Genomic DNA, 24,756 nt, shown 5'->3' with positions numbered 1-24,756 from the left:
AACTAACTATAAGCCACATACTGAGCATCCCAGCATCCACTGGATATGTTGAAAGGATCTTCTCCAGGATGGCCAACAAGTGGAGTGAAAGCAGGAACAGGTGCTCTGTGGAACTCATAAGGAGTGAGCTCCTGATCACTCTCAACTTTGAGCAGTCCTGTTCAGAATTTCACAGCAGTGTTTTGAAAGACAAAGAGTTACTCAGTGCTGCAAGGAGCAATAAGAAGTACACTTGAAAAAAGAATAAGTAATAAAGAGGGAATACTATTGACTTGTGTATCCAGCCTTATATAACAATGTTCATTGGTAATAAAGAACTTTAAACATGACTAATTGTTTTCTTGACTACTCCTTTCCTGACTACTAAGTGACTCCAGAGGCTAAGTGATCTATGCATTTTTCAAGAGTTTGGGCCTTTATAAACAACCGGGTTTCTCCCTGGCCACCGGAACGCACGCACGCGCCCGGAACGTCCCTGGTAGACGGTAGAGGTGTCCCTTATTTTATTTTGCAAAAGGTGGCAACCCTATCTATATGGTTAGAATGTTCAAGAGGTATGACGGCTGTGAAGGTTATAAGGGTGGGAGACAGGATACGTCGAATGGTACGGAGAATAGCTTAAGGGTGTCCAGTTGCATGATGGATTCTGTGTCTGAATGTAGATGTTTTAATTTGTAGGTTCGAAGGCGAGGACACGGAAGGGACCAAGGAATTTTGGTGAAAGCTTTGGAAGATGGAGAATGTCATTGCAATGTTAGATTCTCTCGCATTTTTACTGTGAAAACGGACCATCTCGTCTTTGGCGAGAGAAAGCGACTGAGTGATTCTCTTGAAGAGAAAGCTGAAATTTGAAAGTAAAAACTTTACAAAATCATCAAGGTTGTAAATTGGACCTATATCAAGCAAGAAGGTCATATAGGAGTCGCTTGTCGGAAGCAAAGATGATATGGACCTATTGATGGTTCTGTTGAGGCAAGACTGAATCATAGGGACATGGTGATCCCAGGAGAGATGAAGGTCGGAAGCGAGGTGTCGGAGAACATTGAGAATCTGTTTTGGCGTTCGGCAAGGCCATTTGAACTGGGATGGTATGCAACTATATTACATTTTGTTACCTGAAAGGATTTGCAAATATTGGAAAGAATGTCATTGTTGAATTCCGTGCCATTGTCAGAGAGAAGAATTTTGGGGAGTAGTGAAGGGGCAAATAACTTTGTCAATGAAGGTCTTTGCAACTGTTGTAGCAGTCTTGTCGGCAATAGGTGGATACAGAATCTGGAAAAAATGGTCCATACACACAAACAGGTACTGATTTCTATTAGAAGTGAGTGGTAACTTGAGAAAGTCAATTGCAGCCATATCAAAGGGTTTGCTAGGGATTGGATATTTCAAAATGGGAACTTTACTGTGAATTGACCTTTATGGCTAGCACATGAATGACAGGCGTCGATGTAGGCATGGATATCTTTTCTCATAGTAAGCCAAAAGTACTGAAGTCTGGCCTGTGTTAAGAATTTGTCTTTGACTGGATGTGCAGCAAGCGGAGAATCATGTAAAAGGAACAGAATTTCAGGTACTAAGTCAGAAGGAACTACGAGTTGTTGTACAAGTCTTGTTTGGTTCATGCTTGTTGGAAAGTGTGGTCTTGTGGTAAAGAAAGTCATCGACGAGTCTGAAATGTTCCAAGGGGGCAGGGAAGTCTGTAAGATCTGATGTATCTCCTGACTCGAGAGAAAACATCACACGTTTCCACATTGGGTCGGATCGTTGAGATGCATGAATACGCGCACGAGTAAGAGTGACTGGCTGAGGGAGGGAATTGATAGCAGCAACATTCCTAGAAAGTGCGTCTGCAACATTGTTTGCTGATCCGCGGACATAAGAGAAGGTGGGATTGAATTCCTGAATGGTCAAGCTCAGCGAGCAGCAAACATCCAGCATCTGTCGGGCACGCCGTTCCATAACTAGGGTGACGCGCACTAGTCATTCGGAGGAGAGACCTTGAGGTGTGTACAAGTGGGCTAGTGTGTTCTGATATAAATATATTCCTGTGAAATAAGAACTGAACGCTTCATCAACTATTATTTACCATTGTTGCACAAACAAATAGTGGCAAAAACGGTGGGATACGAACACCGAACATTAGACAAGTGCATTTCCCTCCCACCCGCCCTACCCAACAGAAGTGTGGTTCAACGTATTTCAAGCTTCTGACGCCGTTAAACTGTCTTGTATCTACGGCATGTACCGGCCTATGTGACCACTATTATCTGCTACTCCAAGAAATCTCCGCCCCTACAAGACGGCATTCGAGATCTACTTTAGGGTCACCTCCGCCTCCACAACCACGTTCATCAGGAGTCAAATGTAGCACATATCGAAGCTATTTTCTGTCTACACTAGCCCTCCCTCCATCTCGCCCTCCTTCGCTGGCTGACAACAGGAAGAACTGTCAATCAAACGCGTGGGTCAACTCATACCTCACCCCACCCCCAACATACGCGTCTCTCGAGCCCGCTTCTCCACCTCTTCCACTCCACTACCTCCTACGTGGATTGCCTGCTTCCCGCTCCCGTATCATACGGCCGCGTCGACATTCCGTCCATCTCACCCATCCACTATCTCCCAAGTGGGTATCGGCGTGAAAGTCCGCTCTTCCGTCCTCACGACGCAGACCAAACGGGGAATCCTCCTCTTACCCCCAACCACCACCAGTCTCTTCGGAGGCGTGGGTTCGAATCCCACCGCTGCCACTATTTGTTGTTTGTGCAACAATGGTATATAATAGTTGATGAAGCGTTCACAGTTTTTATTTCACAGGAATATATTTATATCAGAACACACTAGCCCACCTCAAGGTCTCGCCTCTGAATGACAAATGCGCGTCATCCTAGTTATGAAACGGCGTGCCCGACGGTTGCTTTCACCCAATTTTATAATATTCTCTCGCACACAAATTAACATACACTCAAAATAATATAATGATCTAATTTTAATAGTATTAATAATCTATTTTCCATTCATTCAACTTTCACACCTACAAAAAATAGAAATGATAATTATGTAAACAGAAATGGCAATAATGCTTTCCTCGAGAAACTTCCACATTTGGTACACGCCCGCACATACACACACATACACACACATACAAATACGCATCACTTTTATTTCGTACAATTTTACACAATGCTAACAGAATTTATTATGATTGATATATACTACAGACACTCCAATCCTTGGCTCATTACCCTTGGATTTACCTCTCGCACCATCCCATCCATATATAAATTGAACAGTGAAGATGACATAACACCTCCCCTGGTGAAGTCTCACCTTTACCTCAAACCACTGTCTCCATTTCTAATTCTAACACATACTCTACTATTGTAAAAACTCTTTACTGCTCTTAACAGCTTTCATCCTATCACATATATCTTGAATACCTTCCACAGTGCCTTCCTGTCTACCCTGTCATAAGCTTTTTCCAAATCCATAAAGGCCCAAAGACATCCCAACCTTTTCCTAAAGCTTTCTCACATTGTTTTACCACAAAAATCTGATCCATACAACCCCTACCTGTCCTAAATCCACACTGTTCCTCACCAATTGCTCCCTCTGTTCCTCTTATGCTCTCAATCAAAACCCACTCATAAGCCTTCCCAACTACATTCAACAAACTGATCCCTCTGAAACTATACACTCACACTTGTCTCCTTTTCTCTTATAAAGCAGAACTATACTTGCACTTGTCCACTCCTCCAGTACTCTACCCTCTTTTACACAAACATTAACCAGCCAGTCCACCATCACTGTGCCTCCTTTTTTAGACACTGCATGACACCCATCTAACCCTGATGCCTTACTTGCTCTCATCATTTTGATAACTACTTTCACCTCGTCTTTATTTCTTCTCCATTTTCCTCATTCATCACTTACGTTTTCTTAGCGCTTTCCACTGCAACTACCTTTCCCTCCCTATCCTCCATCACATTTAGCAACTCCCTAAAATACTCTGCCCATCTTCCTCTTATTGAAGTCTCTTCCATTATCATCTCTGCATCTGAACCTTTTACCTTTTCTGTACTTGATTTGTCTCCTCTTCCTCTCTTAATTTCCTTCCAAAACATCTTTTTATTACTTAAAATGTTTTTTGTAATGCTCTATTTCTCAACTCTCACTTTTGCCTCCTATATCTTATGCTTCTTTCTTTGTACCTCTCACATTATTCTCTTGTCCTATTTTGTAACCAATCTGTAAAAGCTCGTTTCTTCTCTTCTAGAACCTTCTTTGTTTCCTCATCCCACCACTCACTACCCTCCTTTCTATTTCCTCCCATCCACCTTGTTCCACACACCATCTTTGCACACCTTGTGACTCCCTCCTTGAACATCATTCCTCCTACCCTCCCACTTTTCTCTCAGCTTCTTGTAATCTTTTTCTTTTTCGTTTAAGCTGTTTACTCAAAGCACCTCCCAACCTTCCGTCCTTTTTTCTCTTTGTCCATCTATCCACTCTCAACTTACCTCCCTCCAAAAAATTATCTGATATCCCCCAACTCTCTCTCCTTAGAACATGTACAACTAAAACTTTTCCTACTCTTCTGGTTACCACTATGTAGTCCATTAAAGCACTATCTACAACCCTTCCATCAACCACCCTCTCCCATGTGTACTTATGCTTGGCATTCTTCCTAAACACTATTTGGCATCATCAACTGTCTAGACACATCATCTCCCCACTATGATTTTTTCCTGGAACTTCATACTTCCCAACCACTCTTTCTATTGGTTCATTTCCTACCCTAGCATTAAGGTCTTCCACTACCACTACATTGACATTTCTCCCTAAACCCTCTATGCACTCGTTTAAACCTATTAAAAAAAACTCCTTTCCTCTACACGCTTCTCACTACCAGGCTCATATGCACTTTCAAAAACATATATCTCTCCTCCCAGTTTCACCTTCCTCCACATTAACCTTGAAGAAACCTTCCACTCCACACAATTACCTATCTCTTCACTTAATAGCATGACCACCCCTCCGTCCTCATATGGTGTTTAACTCGCCACCCCTTCTCTCGCTTGGCCTCCACTCCTGACACCCTACCAACTACTCCCAAACTAACTCCTCCCTTTCAACCTAATTTCACTCAATGCCAATACATCCATCTTCTCGCAAACATACTACCTATCTCTTCCCTTTTACTCTCCATCTGTACCACATCCACACACATTAAAAGACCCAAATCATAGGGTACTGGTTGGAAAACTAGACCTTATCCCTTGCCTTTTTATAGGAATGCTCCCTTCGGGACTACAGGGAGAAGGATGCCTAGTCCTATCCCTCTCCCATTTTTCTCACTTTTTACGACTCAAATGGGAACACTTGGCAGTATTCTTTTTCTTCACCACAGGGTTTGGCGAAAAAAGAAAATAAATATTCAAAGTGGTGCTGACAACACTGCTCTTGTACCAGGATCAGAGGAGGGGTTGAGGAAGTTGGTGCGAGTCTTGGAAGGTGTGCGAAAGAAGGAAGTTGAAGATAAATGTGGGTAAAAGTAAGGTAATGAGATGTACTGGGGGAGAAAGTGGCAGCAGACTGGAAGTGTGTATTAAGGGAGAGAGACTGGAGGAAGTAGATAGTTTTATATATTTGGGTGCGGATGTGGCAGGAAAGGGAGGAGTGGTGGAGGTAGAGTGTAGATTGAGAGAAGTGAGTAAATGCTTTGGTGGATTAAAAAGTGTAATGAGAAATAGACATTAGGAAATGGATGCTAAGAAGAGATTGTATGAAGAAGTGATTGTGCCAACAGCACTGTACGGGGCAGAAACATGGAATATAAGAGTGGAGGAGTTTGAATGTTTTTGAGATGAGGTGCCTGAAAAGTAAGATAGGGGTTACTAGGCTAGATACAGTGAGAAATGAAGAGGTGAGGAGGAGAACGGGGGTGGAAAGGGAGTTGGGAGATAGGGTGGATGAAAGAGTATTGGGATGGTTTGGACACATGAAAAGGATGAGTGAAGAAAGAGTAGTAAAAGAGGTGTGGAAGGAATGAACATGAGGGGGCGACCTAGGATGGATGAGGTAAAAGGGGGATTGAGAAAGAGAGGAATGTCTGTTGAGGAAGGACGGGAGGGGACAGAAGACTGAGGTGAATGGAGAATTGCTGTGTATGGATGATGCTGTGATGCATGAGGGAGAGTTGGTAGGGGATGGGGGGGGGGAGGGAGTATGTGTGAGAAATAGTTTGACGCAGCCCGAAGTGATTTCTCCCCGTCTCCTTTTCTGCAAGAGGAGACAGAGAGAGAGAGGGGGGGGGTCGCCGATTTAATGAAGCGGCCTTGCTGTGTCTTGTGACATTGCTTCTGACCCAGGCCAGTTGGCGAGTGCAGAGATGACCCGCCATCCAGGAGGTGCTAAGATGAAAGGGTAGAGGGGAGGGGAGTATGTTAGGGATACAAGTAGAATGGGTGTGAGTAGTTTTTATGCCTTTGTTTTTGGGCTACCTCCCTTATAAGAAAAAAAAAAAAAATAGCCTTTGGTACAGGACAGTAACAAGGGATTGCGGGACAGCATAACAGAGGGATAGTCGCAGTATAATAAAGTATCATCATTAGATATTCCCTCTACAACAGACAAAATGATGTGTGGTTGTGGTCCATAGGGGCACCCATATAGACCCAAAAGTATCATCTGTATGCTACTTAGCAGCTTTTAACGCCACAATAACATGCAGTTAATAGCCCAGACAGGATATGTATATATATATATATATATATATATATATATATATATATATATATATATATATATATATAGAGAGAGAGAGAGAGAGTGAGAGAGTAGAGCGAAACTTTGGATTATATAATTTCCTGCATCGTCTTCGTTTTACTCCCACCATGCAATCTCACTTTGTCCTTCTCCGTATATATATATATATATATATATATATTATATATATATATATATATATATATATATATATATATATACACTATATATAAACCTCCTCGAGTTTCTCGATGTTAATGGCTTAGAATTAGAGTGAATTGTGGAAGATAAATGTATATATATATATATATATATATATATATATATATATATATATATATATATATATATATATATATATATATATATATATTCACACCGAGTTTCTCGATGCTGATGGCTTAGAATTAAAGTGAATTGCGGTTGATAAATGTATACGCACACACATAATATTATATATGTATATGTATATATATATATATATATATATATATATATATATGCATACATATACCAAAGTCTTTTTACCCTGTACATGGGAGGTAGCCAAAAGACAAAGGCATAGAAACCACTCCCACCCATTCCATCCCCCACATACTCCACTCCCCTCTACCCTATTCCCTCTTGGCACCTCCTGGATGATGGGCCATCCCTGCATCTTGTCCACTGCCCTGGGTCAGAAGTAGTGTCGCAAGACACAGCACATCCACAGCAAGGCCGCTTCATTAATTCGGTGACCCACCCTCTCCGTCCCCTCATGCAGAAAAGGAGAAGACGGGGAGAAAACCCTTCGGGCTGCGCCAGTTTATTTCTCACACATACATACTTCCTCACCCCCCATCCCCCACCCACTCCCCCTCATGCATCACAGCATCATCCATACACAACCCTTCTCCAATCACCCCTATCTTCTGTCCTCTCCCGTCCTTCCTCAAAAGACATTCCCCTCTTTCCCAATGTCCCTTTTACCCCATCCATCCATCTCATCCTAAGTCGCCCCCACATGTTCACTCCTTCTACCTCTACGTTTCACACCTCTTTTATTAATCTTTCTTCACTCATTCTTTCCATGTGTCCAAAGAATCCCAATACTCTTTCATCAATCTTATCTCCCAACTCCCTTTCCACCCCTGTTCTTTTCCTCACCTCCTCATTTCTCACTCTATCTAGCCTAGTAACCTCTATCATACTTCAGGCATTTCATCTCAAACACATTCAAACTCCTCTCCTCTCTTATGTTCCATACAGTGCTGTCGGCACAATCACCCCTTCATACAATCCTCTTAGCATCCATTTCCAAATGTCTATTTCTCATTACACTTTTTAATCCACCAAGGCATTTACTCGCTTCTCTCAATCTACATTCTACCTCCATCCCCACTCCTCCCTTTCCTGCCACATTTGCACCCAAGTATATAAAACTATCTACTTCCAGTCTCTCTCCCTTAATACTCACTTCCAATCTGCTGCCACTTTCTCCCCTAGTACATCTCATCACCTTACTTTTACCCACATCGATCTTCAACTTCCTTCTGTCGCACACCTTCCCAAACTCTGTCACTACTCCCTCAACCCCTCCTCTGATCCTGCTACAAGCGCAGTGTCGTCAACAAACAACAACTTGCTTATCTCCCACCTTTCTACATTTTCTTTAACCATTTCCAATCCCTGACTCACTACCCTTGCATTTTCCTCTCGCACCACCCCGTCCATGTATAAGTTAAACAGCCAGGGTGACATAACACAACCCTGACGAAGTTCCACCTTTACCTCAAACCACTCACTCTCTCCATATATAATATACTGTACATATATATAGCCAGGATAGGAGCGAGAAGGGTAGCGGAGGAGGGAGTAGGGGTGTGGGTGAGGCAGGGAGAGGAAGAGAAGAGGTAGAGGGTCAGGAGGGAGGTCGGAGGAAGGAGAGAGAGTGGGAGGGAGAGGGCGGACCAGCTGGAGAAGAGGTGGTGTGCAGGGGAGGGAATGGGGAGGGGAAGCATTGGGATCGGAATGGATTGGAACGGAAGGGACGCGGGACGTCGGAGGGATGGAGGGTGGCAGAAGGGACTCGGATTGGAAGGGAGGGGAGGGGTAAAGGAGGGAATGTGAAGGGGAGGGAGGGAGGTGAAGGGTGAGGATGGAAAAGGAAGAATGGAAGGAAAGGAGGGGAGAGAGGGAGATGGGTACGAGGGAGTGGAAAGACAAAGATGCAGACACCCACATTTGGTAAAGAGGCAGCCACAGACAACAAGACAGACCACCACACCATTGTCACTACCAACTATCATCATCATCACTACCCACCACCACCGCTTCTGCCATTACTACCACCACCAACACCGTCACTACCAACCACGACCACAACCACTGCTCCCACCACTACCACCTCCACATTTACCACCACTACCATCACCAACAATGACCGACATTACCACCATCACTACTACCACCAACACCTTTACTAACAACCACACAACCACTGCCACCACCATTGAAATTATGACCACAATCAGCACAAAATAATTTATCAAATTCATGTAGATCCTGGGCTCTCAACCTATTTACACGTACACCCCGTACTTATGCATTGCTATTCTTTAACCTCCTGGAGATGACTTCAGCACTAAATTTAATCGTTTTGCATCCACTAACTGATATTGGCTTTCGGTTGGTGGCCCCACTTGTGATCCACCATGACCCAATAAGGTCTTATGGACCACAGGTTGAGAACCACTAATGTAGATGGCTGTTCAGTGGATGCAAATGTCTTGACCAATACTAATTTCTTTCACGAGTTAGACAACTTGCCCAGTTTCATCGTGTTGTGCACTTTATGCGCATTCGACTGGTTGGACGTGCATCAGGCGATTTTATTAACAGGTGAAAGGGAAACCCCGGCTTGAGTGGGGGTCCCGGTCGATCGAGGGTTCAGGCTGGGGTATGCCTTCTTCGTCTGGTGCTGGCCATAAGAAAGACTGTCGGGTTGGCCGAAATGGTCTGTGAGAAGAGGGGAGGGGAGTTTTTTTTTTTTTTTTTTTTTTTTTTTTTTTGGGAGTGAAGCATCAACGACGCCATTGACCTTAGGCACTTTATGTGGACGATGTGTTTTCCAGGAGAAGGAAAAATTTTAAGTGAATATTTGTATATTTTTATTTGTCTGTTTGCTCATATTTTTTCCTCAGTAGCTTTTTCTTGTTGGGAAATCTTACTTAAAAAAAAAAAAAAAAAAAAAAAAAAAAAAAAAAGATGACGGAGGCCCACGGCCCTCTCGCAAATGTCTTGAAACCACAACATTTTCAATTTTTTTTTTCGCATGTCATACATTTGCACACAGTAATAATGAAACGACATTTAGTTTATATTACATAAGGCATCTATCTGTGTGTATACCTAGTTACTCATTTAAAACGGTCATTCATCCTGTATGACCATTACGTAAACAAACTCACTGTCTAACGTAAAGTACCCGAGTTGTTGAAATAGTTGTTCATCCCATGCCAGTGGCGGATCCATGATATATATATATATATATATATATATATATATATATATATATATATATATATATATATATATATATATACAGTATATATATATATATAGGGGGGGGGGGCTAACCTGAATTTTGTGAATATAGATGACGTTTTTTAGCAGATGTACTCCGTAGCACGAATACGATGATTTTGATTATGAATTGAAGTATCTGTTCTCACTTGATTTAGTTTCAAATTATTGGGCAAAAGTAATGCTAAATCTTACATTGTTAAAAATTCACCCTTAGTAATGTGTTGAATATCCTTCCAATTCTCACTGATGTGTTATTAAATGTTGGAGAAAAAGTCTGCCACTGTATTACTGCTTTCTACCACCTACCGATGTACACAAGGCAGGTGTAATGAGTCTAATTACCTCTGCAGTGAGGTAATGAAAAAAACTTTTTTTTTGGGGGGTGGGGTGGGGTGGGGGGCTTCAGCCGCCTCCCCCTGGATCCGCCACTGTCCCATGCTGTTATCATTATGAATATCAAGTAAACAAATACACTAATATCTTACCTATTATGACCACATTAATTAGTTTAAAACGGTAATTTCCCCCGTACTATTGCTGCCAACAAATACTTTGGTGCCACATCTAACGACCTAACATAACACGCCAAGCTCGTGCCAGTATCGATCACTTGAAACTACGTGAAACATAGTGTAGTCAAAATTGAAAGGTGTACTCATAATTTTGTTTGACGATTACGTACATACAATGAAACATGATGTCAGTCCTGTCACACCTGCCTTCGGTTCTTTTACAAGCACGGAAACTGTATTGTTGGTCTGATGACATTCCGTATAACAATTCCTCGTACCGCATCAAGTTTCACGAAATTCACTCGCCTCGACAGTGGTCCTCGGGCCTCCCTCCCACAGATCTCTTTATGAGGAAAATCTGAGCTGTTGTTTGTGTTGTATTGGTGTAAGACTGTTTCTATGTGAACGACGACGACGACGACGACGACGAGGAGGAGGAGGAGGAGGAGGAGGAGGCAGTCGACGTTTGTCATATCTCCTTCTTTGTGTGAAAAGGCGGAGGAAATGCAGTCGAAGCTGATGGAGAAATATTGGACCTACTGGTGCGAGGACTGAGCGCCAGCCTCTCGGGGCTATAATGAAGGATGTTTACGGATTTTCAAGACGGGATGCTGGGAGGTGATTCTATCTGACGTCCGTCTCACAGGACCACTACTTGCAGGTAACCGTCGTTGGTCACAAATGTGCTAAAAGATAAAAAAGGGAAAAGTGCCAATGGCGATAACAAGTTTTGCCATTAATTGAAAAAAATATATGTTAACGAGATGAATCAACAACTACCTCTGATCGAACCTTCTAGAAAAGTCACCACAGGGCGCCCGTACATTCATCTAAATATTCACTCGTTCGTTCCTATAGGCTGCGGGTCTTCAGCAGTAGAGAACCGGGGCACAGAACTAATTCACCCGGACTTTGATGATCTCGCAAGCTTTTCTCAGCTCCACCACCATTCACTAGGCTTTTCTCATCACGAAGGAAGACCTCTGCAAATGATTAAAGCTCATATCGTAGTGGACCTTCTCAAGCTTCTGGTAGACCTCTTGCAAAGTCTTCAGAACCTCTTCTATTTTTTTTCTCTTTGCCAAAGACTCCTCCGACTCTTGCAAAGCTTCTGCGGCTCGAGAAGGAGTGAGCATGTTCCCCATCAAGTGAGCGTGAGTCTTCTCGACGGAGGCGTTGACAAGGAAGTTCATAATTAATTTTGGCACGAGGTCCTCCACGCTCCTGATTATGACGTCCATGTACTTCTCGATGAAGAACTTGACGAGGGAGCCCTTCTGCGGCTGCTGGCTGGCGGCGGTAGCGAAGATGACACTGCTGTTGGCGTCAGTTGCAAGTTTTGGAGGAGGAACAGCAGGAGGAGGAGGAGGATGTGGAGGCGTAGGCGCCTGAGGAGGAGGCGTTGTGGCATTAAGATAATTTGACGCCGAGTACAGTTTCCATTTGTCGCCTTCAGGGACAGGAGATGCCTCAAGTTGTGTCGACGTCTTTCTTTTTCCGATGGCACTCTTTCCGAGACCGGACTTCCGGGTCGAGCCCCTCTCCAACTCCATTTGGGCGGTCTTAGCCGAGGCCGGGCCCAAGGTCTTCGAGGAGGAGGAGGAGGAGGAGGAGGAGGAGGACGAATCTTTTTTGCGGTGAGTTCGGCCCGACCCGTACCAGAGTCGACTGAAACCTCTCCGGCTGCTTTCTTCGGTGTAGGAACCCCTGAGGAAGAAGAAGGAACAAGTTGTGTGTGAGAAACGAAGTGATATTCTTAAGCCAAAAGTCGCTTAGCAGTATTGCAAAAGCCAGGGCAAGTGGCAGTCATCGTTAGCCGTGGTCAGTCGAACTCGGGTCCACAGAGTTCTGTGGATCCGAGATCGAGGTTAGATGAGTGCCCCATCTTCTTCATGGGCCTCTGTGGCACTCCTGGCATCATTTGACAAATAAACTGTCTTAATTTTTATTTGTTTATCTCTCTCTTAATCTATTAATCAATTCGTCTATTTATTGACTGGTTGGTTTATTCATTCGTTTATATATTTGCTGAAGTTCGGCATCCGCTGCATGCCAATCTTCAGCACTTACGTCAGATGTTAGTTAACAATGGTTACTCTAACACAGATTTTGATCAAATGACTAAATACTTGCTAGACCGTCGTGCCTCTGAGTACTCTCCGTGTCAGTAAAACAAAATCACAGTTTACTACCAAAACATTTTTAGCAGTTCATACCGGGAAGACAAAAAAACGTATTAAAGATACCGTCTTCAGAAATTGCAAACCGGTGGAAGACAGCCATGTCTTACGAATAGTAATTTTTTATAAGAACCCCCACACTTGCTCCTTAGTGCTGAAAAATTATTTGTCTGGCAAGTCTGGGACTCTGTCAAAAACCAATGTGGTGTACAAATTCAACTGTAATTATGGAAACTGCGCGCTCTACAAATGTGCATACATTGGGTTTACGACCTGTAGTCTCAGCCGTCGCCTAACGCTCCATCTCCAACAGGGAGCGATTAAAAATAATTTTCAGCTCGAGCATCAATCTTCTCTTGATAGAGCAACCATTGTTAACAACACTGAAGAATCTACACAATGTAATGATGTTAGAGAGTTAAGGATGCTAGAGGCTATGTATATCAGGGAATGGGCTCCTAGCATTAATATACAATCTAATATGGTTACAGCCATTTCCTTATTCAATAGCTCATCAAGACATGTGAGAACTAATCCCACCAATAGTGGGATTATGTCCACCCTTCTCACATTGCCTACTACCCCGACCCCCCTTTCCCCTCCCCCTCCTTCTCCCCCTTCCCCTCCCTCTCCCCCTTCCCCTCCCTCTCTCCCTCCCCCTCCTCTGAGAAGATCGGCCCGGGTCAGGTCAACACTATTGTAAGCTTTTCTATGTATATGGAAAGACGTCGCCTTGTTCAGTCTGTGAAAATGTAGTTGTTCTGTACCTGTTTAAATGTGTTGTGTTGAATTATTTTGAGAATGACTCCTTGAAGTCGAAACATCAAATTGGACAATTGGTATACGATCACCCTCCCAGAGTCTGAACTATAGTGAGGAGAATTGAAAATATTAGAAAGAAGATAAATAATTGTGACAATGCTGTGGTGTTTAACTCACTATATATATATATATATATATATATATATATATATATATATGTATAAATATATATATATATATATATATATATATATATATATATATATATATATATATATAGGGGGTGCATAAAATATCTTATGGCCACCAGAGGCCACGGGTATGAATTATACATAAAATCGTAGACAAAAGTCCCGCACCATCTTTGGGAAGGGTATGATTTTTTGCAAGCAGTAATGACAATAATGATGATCATGATAATGATGATGATGATGATGATGATGATGATGATGACAATGATGATGATGCAATAGAATGATTTGACCTCAGTAAAGTCTCATTGAAACTCTGCCACCAAAGAGGTTTTGTCCCACGAACCGTGCAGTTGTTGCCACTTCTAATTATAGTCAGCGCAAGGAGAAATGACCGATAAGGCGGGGCTAGGAGATTTCCCGGTGTTGCCACACATGGGCATCCATGGCGAGAACGTGCGTGTGGATGCAATGTTTTCTGAATGCAGTGTGAGGGGGGCGGGGCCAGAGATTAGATGTAGCGGCAACGTCGCTCTCTCTTTTCCATATGCCATGTCTACACTCGAAGAAACGAAACCTTTGTATAGAAAACATTGCTTTGATTTTTACCTCAGTGGTGGTGTGTGACAAAAATTATAATATAATCATATGTGGCAACATTATAAAATCATAAAATAGAATCATAAAATAAAATAAAATTATGAAATAATTAGATGTGGCACCACAGGGGAACTCTCAGTGCAACGGGTATAGTACTCCAGTGGTTGATGCCTTATTCCAGGGAGCTGTGGGAGAGGAGTATCTTACCTCAGGGTCTTACATTTACGATGTTGTAGATCCCTTTACGACGTTGTATAGTCCTTTACGACATCTTAGAATCATTTAAGACATTGTCGATTCCTTTACGACATCGTAGAGCCTTATGTGATGCCGTAGTCCTCTACGACGTCATAGAGTCCTTTACCATGTTGTAGAGCATTTTACGACGTCGTAGAGTCCTTTACGACATAGTAGAGTCTTTTGCGATGTCGTAGAGTCCTTTACGACATTTTAGAGTATTTTACGATGTCGCAGAAGCTTTTACAACCAAACAGACTTACTAGTGCTGTAAATATTCAACGCAAAGAAAACTGCTCTCGCTGCAGCTTCACAGAGGACGCAGACAGGACACTTTTGTACCTGGAGGTGACGCCCGCCAGGTGGACGTGTCACAGGGGCGTGGCACTTGATGCCCTCCCTCCCTCCCCACCGTGGGCTCTTTGAACGCGAATGCACTCCTCTTTCGTCCTCCCCCCTCCCTCACCCTCCTTTCTCTCTCTCTCTCTCTCTCTCTCTCTCTCTCTCTCTCCCTCCCTTTTACCTGTCAGCGTCGCTGATCGACAAAACGTCGAAGTTGTCAGCGATGCGGTCTTCTTCGTCGGGCCACGGCTTTGGTGGTGGTGGTGTTAGCCGGGTCCCACCCACCTCCTGACCTCCTCCTCTTCCTCCTCCTCCTTGTCTGAGGGGGTCAGGCACCACGGCACTCGACCCAAACGTCCTCTCGTGGACGTCCTGTGCGAAGCATCGACAACACCATTAGTGACAGTGACGGTGGCAGTGAGAAGCGGTGATCAGTGACATTGATAATGGCAATTACAGTGATAATGATAATGACAGTAACTAACAGTGCTAGTGACGATGACAGTGACAGTTATAGTGATAGCGATACCGATTATGATTATATGTATGTAGCAATGGCCTTCCACCTTCTCCCCCCCCCCCAAAAAAAAAAAAAAAAAAAAAAAAATAGAAAAATAAATAAATAGATAAAGAACAAAACACCACCCCTTCCATATAAGCACCTTGGGGTTGAAGCTTCTGCTCCCCACCCCCGGAACCCACTCCAACTCCCACTCCCGGAACACATTTTCAGTCAAATGCAGTGTGCCGAGGCACATCTCTACGGTAGGGTCCGGCAGTCGAGGCTGGTTTATCCCCGCCACTTCAAGATACGTGTGTACCACACTTTGGTTTACCTTGAAGAAATCTGGGTGGCGGTTGTTGATGTAGGCCTCGTGGCAGAGTATTAGCGTCTGGACAGCCTTGATGGCTCGGTCCGCCGACTCGTTTAGGAGCTTCTCCATGCATTCGAAAATCATACAAGTCATGTTGGGGAAGCACTCTATGTCGGGGCCCAGCTGTTCGAGGCACGTGTGCACCATGTTTTGCATCTCCACGTGGACCAACTGCACGCAAATGACAGAGGGCCTCATGAGCAACCGCATCTGTTGCTTGATGATCATCTGGAAGGCCTTCTCGTAAGGGAACATGCTTGCGTCCAAGCAGTAGGATTTCCGGATGGCCATGTTCAGGTCGTCGTCGGTGATCCCACTGAAGTAATCAATCTCTTTCATCATGGTGTGATAATCCTCGTTGAAGATCTGGAAGATCCGGGCGCTCCCATAGATTTCGGACCTCGTGTAGAAGACCTCCGGAGCTTTGAAGTAATCTTCGTATTTGGTCACGAACTTGCTGACGATGTCGATGACTTCCTTGTAGAGGATCTTTGGTGGTCTCCGGGACAGGTTCTCAAAGGTGTCTTCGTACTTCTTCAGCAAGTCGAAAGTCTGCCCTCGAAGGCGAGGCAGACGCGACAGGATGTGCTTGGTGAAGAGTGTGAGGATATCATCGACCAGGAAAGTGGACCCCATCCTGAAAGGCAGATTAGGATAATTTTTCCGAAAGAAATGCCTTTCCTCCTCCTGCTTACTCGCGATGGATAGGTCGACTTTGATTTCGTCTTCAGTTCGACCGAGCATGGCAAAGATTCCCAGCTTGAATGACGTCAGTGCGTCGTCGTTAAGGGGTTCGACAGCATGCATTCCCTTCTCTGTGAGATCGAGCTTGGTGAGGACGGCTAAGGTGCGTTCGCCATCAGGGTCCGCTCTCCGGGCAATTCTATACCCCGACGAGGTTGCAAAGCGTTTATTTGCATTCATGACGGCAACGATAATGGTGTTCAGGTTAGAGGCGTATCTGAGGGCCATGTGCTCTATCTCTCTGCGAGAGGTCTTAGATTCTAGGCCCGGGAGTTCGACGAGAGAGATCGAGGGGACGTCTGGAGATATTATTGTGAGGACAATCTCCTCGTTGCTGAACTCGGGTGTCTGCATGCTGAGTTCGGCCAGGCGCTGAAGTTCCTTCTTGACGCCCTCCATGTCCTTGAAGACTTCCTTCGAGTGCTTGAAGTAGGCAGACACCCTACTCTCATCTTCTGTCTGCTGGCGGAACAGCTGTAGAAGGAGAGGTTGCCGAAAAACCAGGCCCTCGTCCCGAGGGATGAAGGAGGTTCTTGTGAAGGCTTCCAGCAGGCTGCTCTTCCCTGCTGACCTCGATCCTAAGACGATGACCTGAGGCGTGCCAAATTTGACGGTGTCCTCCCTCTCCTCCACGCTGCGTAGCACCTCCAGCACGGCCAACAGGGGCTCCATCCTGCGCCTGAGGAGAAGACAAAGAAACTGATCATGAGAACAAAGGAGTAGAAATTTCAGACATAATATCGCTAACCCCTCCCGTACCGGGGTGCATGCGTTCCTTTTATTCTGGCTGCCGCCTTGAGGCTATTTCACTCACCTCACTGTAGTACCTGACTCTCGGCAGTGAAGGAGGGTCGTGGCCTATGATCTCTAACCCCTGCCATATCGGGTGGCACTTTTCCTTTTATCATAGCCGTCGCCAGGCGACTTCATTCATTTCCGAGTCACCTCACCCTCCTGGCGTCAACCTAGAACAAAGTAGGCCATGTGCTCGGACTTTCGGGATTCGAACGCCTGGTCCAGGAACCGAATATCAGTCCCTCCGGGCTGCACCTCTTGCCAGGGCCCCGACATGGGTAAGTGTCGCCCAGGGGCGAATCGAAAAGTGCCCCCCCCACACACACCACCACCTTCCACATCTGATGGTCACTAGCACGATTCACATGTAACATTCATCCACAAAACAACGTTTATACACACATCATTCATACACACAACTCATGATAAATAAATCATGCATTAAAAGTACATTAGGGGGAATTTTCTTTACCTTCTCTTTACGAAAAGTGCCCCCACCCAAAAAAAAAGTGCCACCCCGGGTCATTCCCCCCCTCCCCCCCTGCCCCTCCCTTTGTCGGGGCCCTGACTCCTGTTGAAGGTGAGAGTGTTGACCATCTTTGAAGACGAATGATTCTCTGTGACACTTACCTTGGCAAACTGGGAATTCATTCCCAGCGGGTTCCCTCCCCAATCTCGGATACTTCGCCCTACCTCCCCCCGGCCGGCCCCCACGATCGTTGTTCTGATGTAGTGGTGGCACAAACTACACCCCACGTGCAATGGTGATTCTCGTCGGGTATGTCAAATAAGGTTAGGTTTGGCTAGACTTGGTCAGTTTAGAATAGGTTAGGTAAGGTCAGGTTAGGTGAGTGTGGGGGAGGGGGGGCGTTGAGAAAGAATTTCTGGCGTTGACGTCTGTCGTAGAGGTGGCAAGTGCGTGTGCGAGAGGTAGGGGGTGGGTGGGGGGTTGACTGAATTCGTTCCCTAGCAACTTTGTTTACAAGTGGCCGAACGCCGCGCCGCCGAGCACTACTGTTTCATGCAGCCGGGGGTGGGGGTGGGGTGATATGGACCCCGACCTGAAGGGCCCTTCGGACGTGAGCCCATTTCAGCGGCATAATCTCTCTTCCTGTCCTTCACCAAAATAAAACATATGAAGTGCGTCGCCGTGTTGAAAGGCTCTACGCGTTTTAGTTGCTTTAGCGATTTCACTACTAATGATGACGTATAATACGCTAGTTTTGGCTGCCGCCAGGCAATTTTATTCAGCCAAGGAACTACCCCGCCCCCCGCACCCCCAGTAACCACCCTTTTACCGCAGGGAAAGTGTTGAAACCCAGCTTTGTCGTTCTCTCTTTCACTGCTGATCACGACATTTTTTCTTCTTCTTCTTCTGTCACCAGGCCATTTCTTCCAGCTAAGAAGAACCCCTCCCACTCTTCAGCCTATGGTGGAATCTTACGGGCACGTTGGTTGTCTAAAAAGAGGAAGAAGTCTCGTCCTTATGCCCTGCTGTTGTGGCCCTTGAAATATTGATTGCCCTGAGGCGGTGGCAGATACAACACGTAATGATCAACATGTAGACACACAAACAATTGCACACACTGCGAGATACAAAGGCGGGATACCACGAGCGTAGCTCCCCTTCCCGCAAAATACAACTAGGTAAATACACACATACATGATCATAGACATGCACATGCGCCCGCGTACGAATATACATGAACACGCATACACACATGCACACATAAATGAGCATGCACATGCAGGTATAGAAACGCACACACTAACACACACGAACACACACACATACACGCACACACACCACTACGCCACGACTCGTGGCGTAGTGGTAGAATTCACGACCGCCACTACGGTGGTCCGGGTTCGAATCCCGCCCGGGGCTGAAATGATTTTAGTATCGTTGCGCTGCGGGTCGTTACTCCACCTCTCGTATGCGTGAGTTGTGTGTGTGTAAGGTACTAATAGCATTACTCACAGATCGGTCACATATAAGCTCTGAGCTCTTCCGGGAGGGAAATAACTGTCGATTACCAGTCCAACACGTGATCCAAGACCATGGTGAATCTCACACACAAGCACACACATATGCCCACCTTTTCTATTGAATCGATATGGCTTAACTTTATTCCTTGAGAAAATATTTAATCTTCTCCCCTTCACTAAAATAATCTACATTAGCCAAAATAAAACCAGTAAAGTAGGTCACCACAATAGTAATGACCCGCAGGGGGCAAAGTGAAGGACAATACTAATAATGATAATATTGATAATAATAATAATTGATAATTATAATAATAATAATAATAATAATAATAATAATAATAATAATAATAATAATAATAATAATGATAATAATAACAATAATAATAATAGTAATAATTATTATAATAATACAACATACAACCAACGGCTTTTCCCCCTTACAAGGGAGGTAGGCAAAAACAAAGGCATAATATTCAATCCCACCCATTTCATCCCCACATACTCCACTCTCATTCACCCCCCTCCCTCCCTCCCTCTTGGCTCCTCATGGATGACGGATTATCCCTGAATCTCGCCCACTACCCTGGGTCAGAAGCAATGTAGCAAGATATAGCACACCCACAGCAAGGCCGCTTCATTTAATCGGCGACCTCCCCCCTTTTCCATCCCTTCATGAAGAAAAAGAAAAGAGGGGGAGAAATCCCTACGGGTTGTCAAAATTCATTCGCACATACTCCCTCACCCCCCCTATCCCCCCACTCACATGCATCACGGCATCATCCATACACAATCATTCTCCACTCACCCCTATCCTCTGTCTTCTCCCTTCCTTCGTCAACAGGCATTCTCCTCTTTCCCAATGCCACTTTTAACCCATCCATCCATCTCATCCTTGGTCGCCCTATCATGTTCACTCTTTCCACCTCTGCCTTTCACACCTCTTTTACTAACCTTTCTTCACTCATTCTTTTCATGTTTCCAAACCATCCCAGTATTTTCTTTATCAACCCTATCTCCCAACTCACTTCCATCCCCGCTCTTCTGACCTCCTCGTTTCTCACTCTATCCAACCTAGCAATCCCTACCATACTTCTCAGGCATTTCATCTCAAACACATGTATTAAAAACAGTTTAGATAAAATGAGATATGAAGACGGGACACCACGAGCATAGCTCCCCTTCCCGTAAAATACAACTAGGTAAATACAACTAGGTACAACTAGGTAAATACATCTAAACTCTTCCTCTCTTATGTTCCATGTTTTTGCCCCATACAGTGCTGTCGGCATAATCACTCTATACAATATCCTCTTAGTATCCATCCCCAAATGTCCATTTCTCATTACATTTTTTTCGTCCCTCAAGGAATGTACTTGCTTCTCTCAATCTTCATTCTACCTCCACTCCCCCTGTCCGGGGTTCGTCTTCATGGTTATACCAGAGTAGCGAAGGACAGGCAGGACCGAAGGAGCGAAGGTCGGCGGCCTAGTAATGGGGATTTTGTCCAGAGTGAGATTTTATCATTATGAGCTTTTTGGATGTTGGTAGCAGCATGTTCGTGCCTCTTTTGTCTAATTTTGTAATTTTTTCTCCATGTCGTTCTAGACATGTGTAATTGTTTAGTTACGTATGAGGCCCTTCATATTTTTGGATGAGGGCGGGGGTTTTTACAATGGTGAAATTTTGTAGACCTGCAACTCTGCTCAATCTGGTGGGATCTGTCCCAGGGAACACTTACAAAGGATTACAAAGGCGGAGCATGCCGACAGGAGACCTTTTGATCCATATCTAGGTCGGATGAAAAAAAAAAAAAAAAAAAAAAAAAAAAAAAAAAATAATATTAATAATAAAATAATAAATAAAAACTATAATAATGTAAATAACAAATAAAATACATAAATAAATGCATAGGTATAGTTAAAATAATAAACAAACAGGTAAATAGTAAATTATAAATTAACTTATAACTAATAATAAATGAAAATCAGACAGACAAATGATAACAAAACAAAAAACAAATAATATAAGATAGATTATAATCATTACAGCATCTTACTTAAGTATTTATCTAAATGATTCTTTAAGCTTCGAACTGAACTACATTGCACTACCTGTGCAGGAAGTTTATTCCATTCATTAACTACACGGTTGGCAAAGTTGTTTCTACCTACTTCCAAATTGAATCTATTTCCGGACAGTTTGAGACCATTGTTTCTTGTCTGATTCTCATTCAATGTGAAAATTTTGTCACTTTTGATGTTGTCAATTCCCTTTAAAATCTTAAAGACCTGTATCAAGTCACCTCTGAGTCTACGCTTTTTTAGGGAAAACAGATTCATGTGCTTTAGTCGATTTTCGTATGATTTATTTTTGATATTTGGAATCAGTTTTGTGGCTCGCCGTTGTACTTTTTCCAGTCTGTCAATGTCTTTAATGAGATTCGGTGACCATACGGAAACAGCATATTCCAAATGTGGACGAACTAACGATTTATATAGCTTGTTAATGAGTGATGGACTTTTGAAATCAAAAGATCGCGCAATCAGTCCCAGAATGTTATTTGCTTTCTCAGAGGCTGAAATACATTGCTTGGATGATTTGAGGTCGTTACTGATAAATACGCCGAGATCTTTTTCACTATCCACTTTTGTTAACGAATTTCCAAATAACTTGTAATCGTACTTACTGTTATTTTTACCTATGTGCATTACCTTGCATTTACTTGTGTTAAATTTCATTAGCCACTTTTCAGACCATTGCTGTAATTGATCTAAATCTTCTTGAATATCTAATTGGTTTGAGTGATCATTTGCCACTCCGCACAGTTTTGTATCGTCAGCAAATTTGGAAACAGTAGATTTTAGTCCATGGTCTATATCATTTATATATACTATGAATAGAAGTGGCCCAAGAACGGAACCCTGAGGAACTCCACTTGCAACACTTTTCCATCCAGAAGTTTTTCCATTCAAAACAACTCTCTGTTTTCGACCATTCAACCAATTACTAGTTCAACCTAATAGGCTACCACTTATTCCATGCAAAGCTAGTTTAGTAAGTAGTCTTTCATGTGGGACGGTATCAAAAGCTTTTGCAAAGTCTAGATATATTAAATCTATATTGTTTCTTTTGTCATAATTCGAGATAACTGTGTTGTAGAATTCGAGTAAGTTAGTCACGCAAGAACGTTTCCGTCTGAAACCATGCTGGCTATCATTTATCAAACGGTTACTTTCTAAATGATGTTCGATAGCATCTCTGATGATAGTTTCCATTATTTTTCCTACGATTGAAGTCAAACTTATAGGCCTATAGTTATTTGGTTTCTTTTTGTCACCTTTTTTGAATATGGGAGTAACGTTAGCTAGCTTCCATTCTCTTGGGACATCTCCGGATATGATGGATTTCTTGAAAATAATTTCTAATGGAACAACAATCTCATTTTTCATTTCCTTTAAGCTTCTTGGATGCCAACCGTCAGGCCCTGGTGTTTTATTAACTTTGAGTTTGTCTATACACCTTTTAATTTTTTCTTTTGTTATATTTACCGTAGTAAGTTTACCCCAGACTTTTCACAGGTTTCAGTTTGGAATTCACTTTGAGGTGTTTCGTTTACGAATACCGAGCTAAAATAATTGTTTAAGATATTACACATTCCTTCATTTGAATATTCAAGTTGACCGTCAGCAGATAATAGTGGACCAATGTGATTCCTAACAACCTTTTTATCTCTAATGTAACTATAGAATTCTTTGGGATTCTATTTTGATTTATCAGCGATGTTCATTTCGTATTGTTGTTTTCTTTTTCTTATTGTCTTTTTTAAATCTCTCTGTATTGATACATAACTTTCATAGTCATTAGATGCACCCGAGCACTTATATTTCTTATAAGCTTGTCTCTTTTTTAGCAATACTTTTTTCAGTTTCTTTGTCGAGCCACTTTGGGCGAGCCTGATTTGGGGGACGTCTGTCCTTAAAAGGAATGTAAGTTTGAATCATCTTAGTGAGCGTATTTTGAAATATTTCGCACATCTGATCTACAGGCCTTTCGTTTAATTTTGCCTCCCAATCTGTAAGCTGAAGCTCCTGACGTAGTCCTATGAACTGAGCTTTACTGAAATCGGGTATTTTAGAAGCACAAGTATCTATTCTAAAATTGTTTAGGAGTTTGAATCTAAGTTGTGATCGCTATTTGCAACAGATTCACACTATTCACAGATTCACACTATTTAATTGATTCCTTTTTGTGACATTGTTTTGCTGACATTGTATAACCCTGAAGACGAACCCCAGACAGGGTTCGAAACGTTGGACGTAAATATGTTACTCTGAGTCCAGTGTTTGAATTTTTACGATAATATATACATGCACACACACACACACACACATTATACTGTATATATGTCAGGAATAAACTCGGAACGAGACCCGTGACTCTCTTTTTCCACCTTTTTCAACATATATATGTATGTATATATATATATATATATATATATATATATATATATATATATATATATATATATATGTATAGGCTATATATACACGTATGCATATACGTTTGTGCCAAAAGACTTTATCCGGCACTTAACATTACACTGGAGTACTCCCACACTTTACGTGAAGCACAAGGTTCTGTACATTTTTTTCCTTATGTTATTATTTTTTCACCTTGACCTGGTCTTCAGTATAAGATAAATTGACAAGTAAATGAAAAATGTTTCCCCACAATACACACTCGAATGTCGAAACGGTCCAGCGAGGTGTGGTCGAAGCAGAACTCCGTGGCACTCTGCTCTTGCATATCGTGACACGAGGCTGCCATTCCACTCCACTCCTCCCCCTCCCCCCTACCTTCGCTACTCCCAACCCCTTCCCTTTGTCTATCTCCTCACCCCATCTTCTACTTTAAACACACACGGCGCAGTGGTGGCGTTCGGAAACACTACTCCAACTTTCGTGGGCGTGGAGTTGTGCGTGTGTGTGTAACAGCATTATCCATACATCGGTCATAGATGAACTCTCATCCGGGAGGGTTATAGCTGTCGATCACGAGTCCAACACATGATCCAAGACCATGGTGAATCACGCGCGCGCGCACACACACACACACACGTTCTGTTTCTCAACGTGTCGATGTCTCGTTTGTTTAAATACGGCCTTCGTTCTCCGACGCCTGATCCACCACC

At 43.3% G+C, this 24,756-nt stretch overlaps 1 protein-coding gene across 1 annotated transcript; it reads right to left on the bottom strand.

The window, feature by feature from the left end:
• Positions 1 to 10,383: 10,383 nt before the first annotated feature.
• On the bottom strand, positions 10,384 to 24,346 carry LOC143029468 (dynamin-1-like protein). Its single transcript, XM_076192117.1, has 4 exons — positions 24,306 to 24,346; positions 15,999 to 17,460; positions 15,344 to 15,534; positions 10,384 to 12,557 (listed from the first exon to the last, which is right to left on the bottom strand). Exons 2-4 carry the CDS (start codon positions 17,451 to 17,453, stop codon positions 11,804 to 11,806), a joined length of 2,400 nt encoding a protein of 799 aa, XP_076048232.1. The 5' UTR covers positions 17,454 to 17,460; positions 24,306 to 24,346; the 3' UTR covers positions 10,384 to 11,803.
• Between the last annotated feature and the right edge of the window lie 410 nt (positions 24,347 to 24,756).

The sequence above is a fragment of the Oratosquilla oratoria genome, chromosome 11, assembly GCF_046742065.1.
Source record: "Oratosquilla oratoria isolate Oo_2021 chromosome 11, ASM4674206v1, whole genome shotgun sequence".
Taxonomy (NCBI): Eukaryota; Metazoa; Arthropoda; class Malacostraca; order Stomatopoda; family Squillidae; genus Oratosquilla; species Oratosquilla oratoria.
The sequence above is the reverse complement of the archived record's forward strand: the minus strand, read 5'-3'. Positions and strand labels throughout refer to the sequence as shown.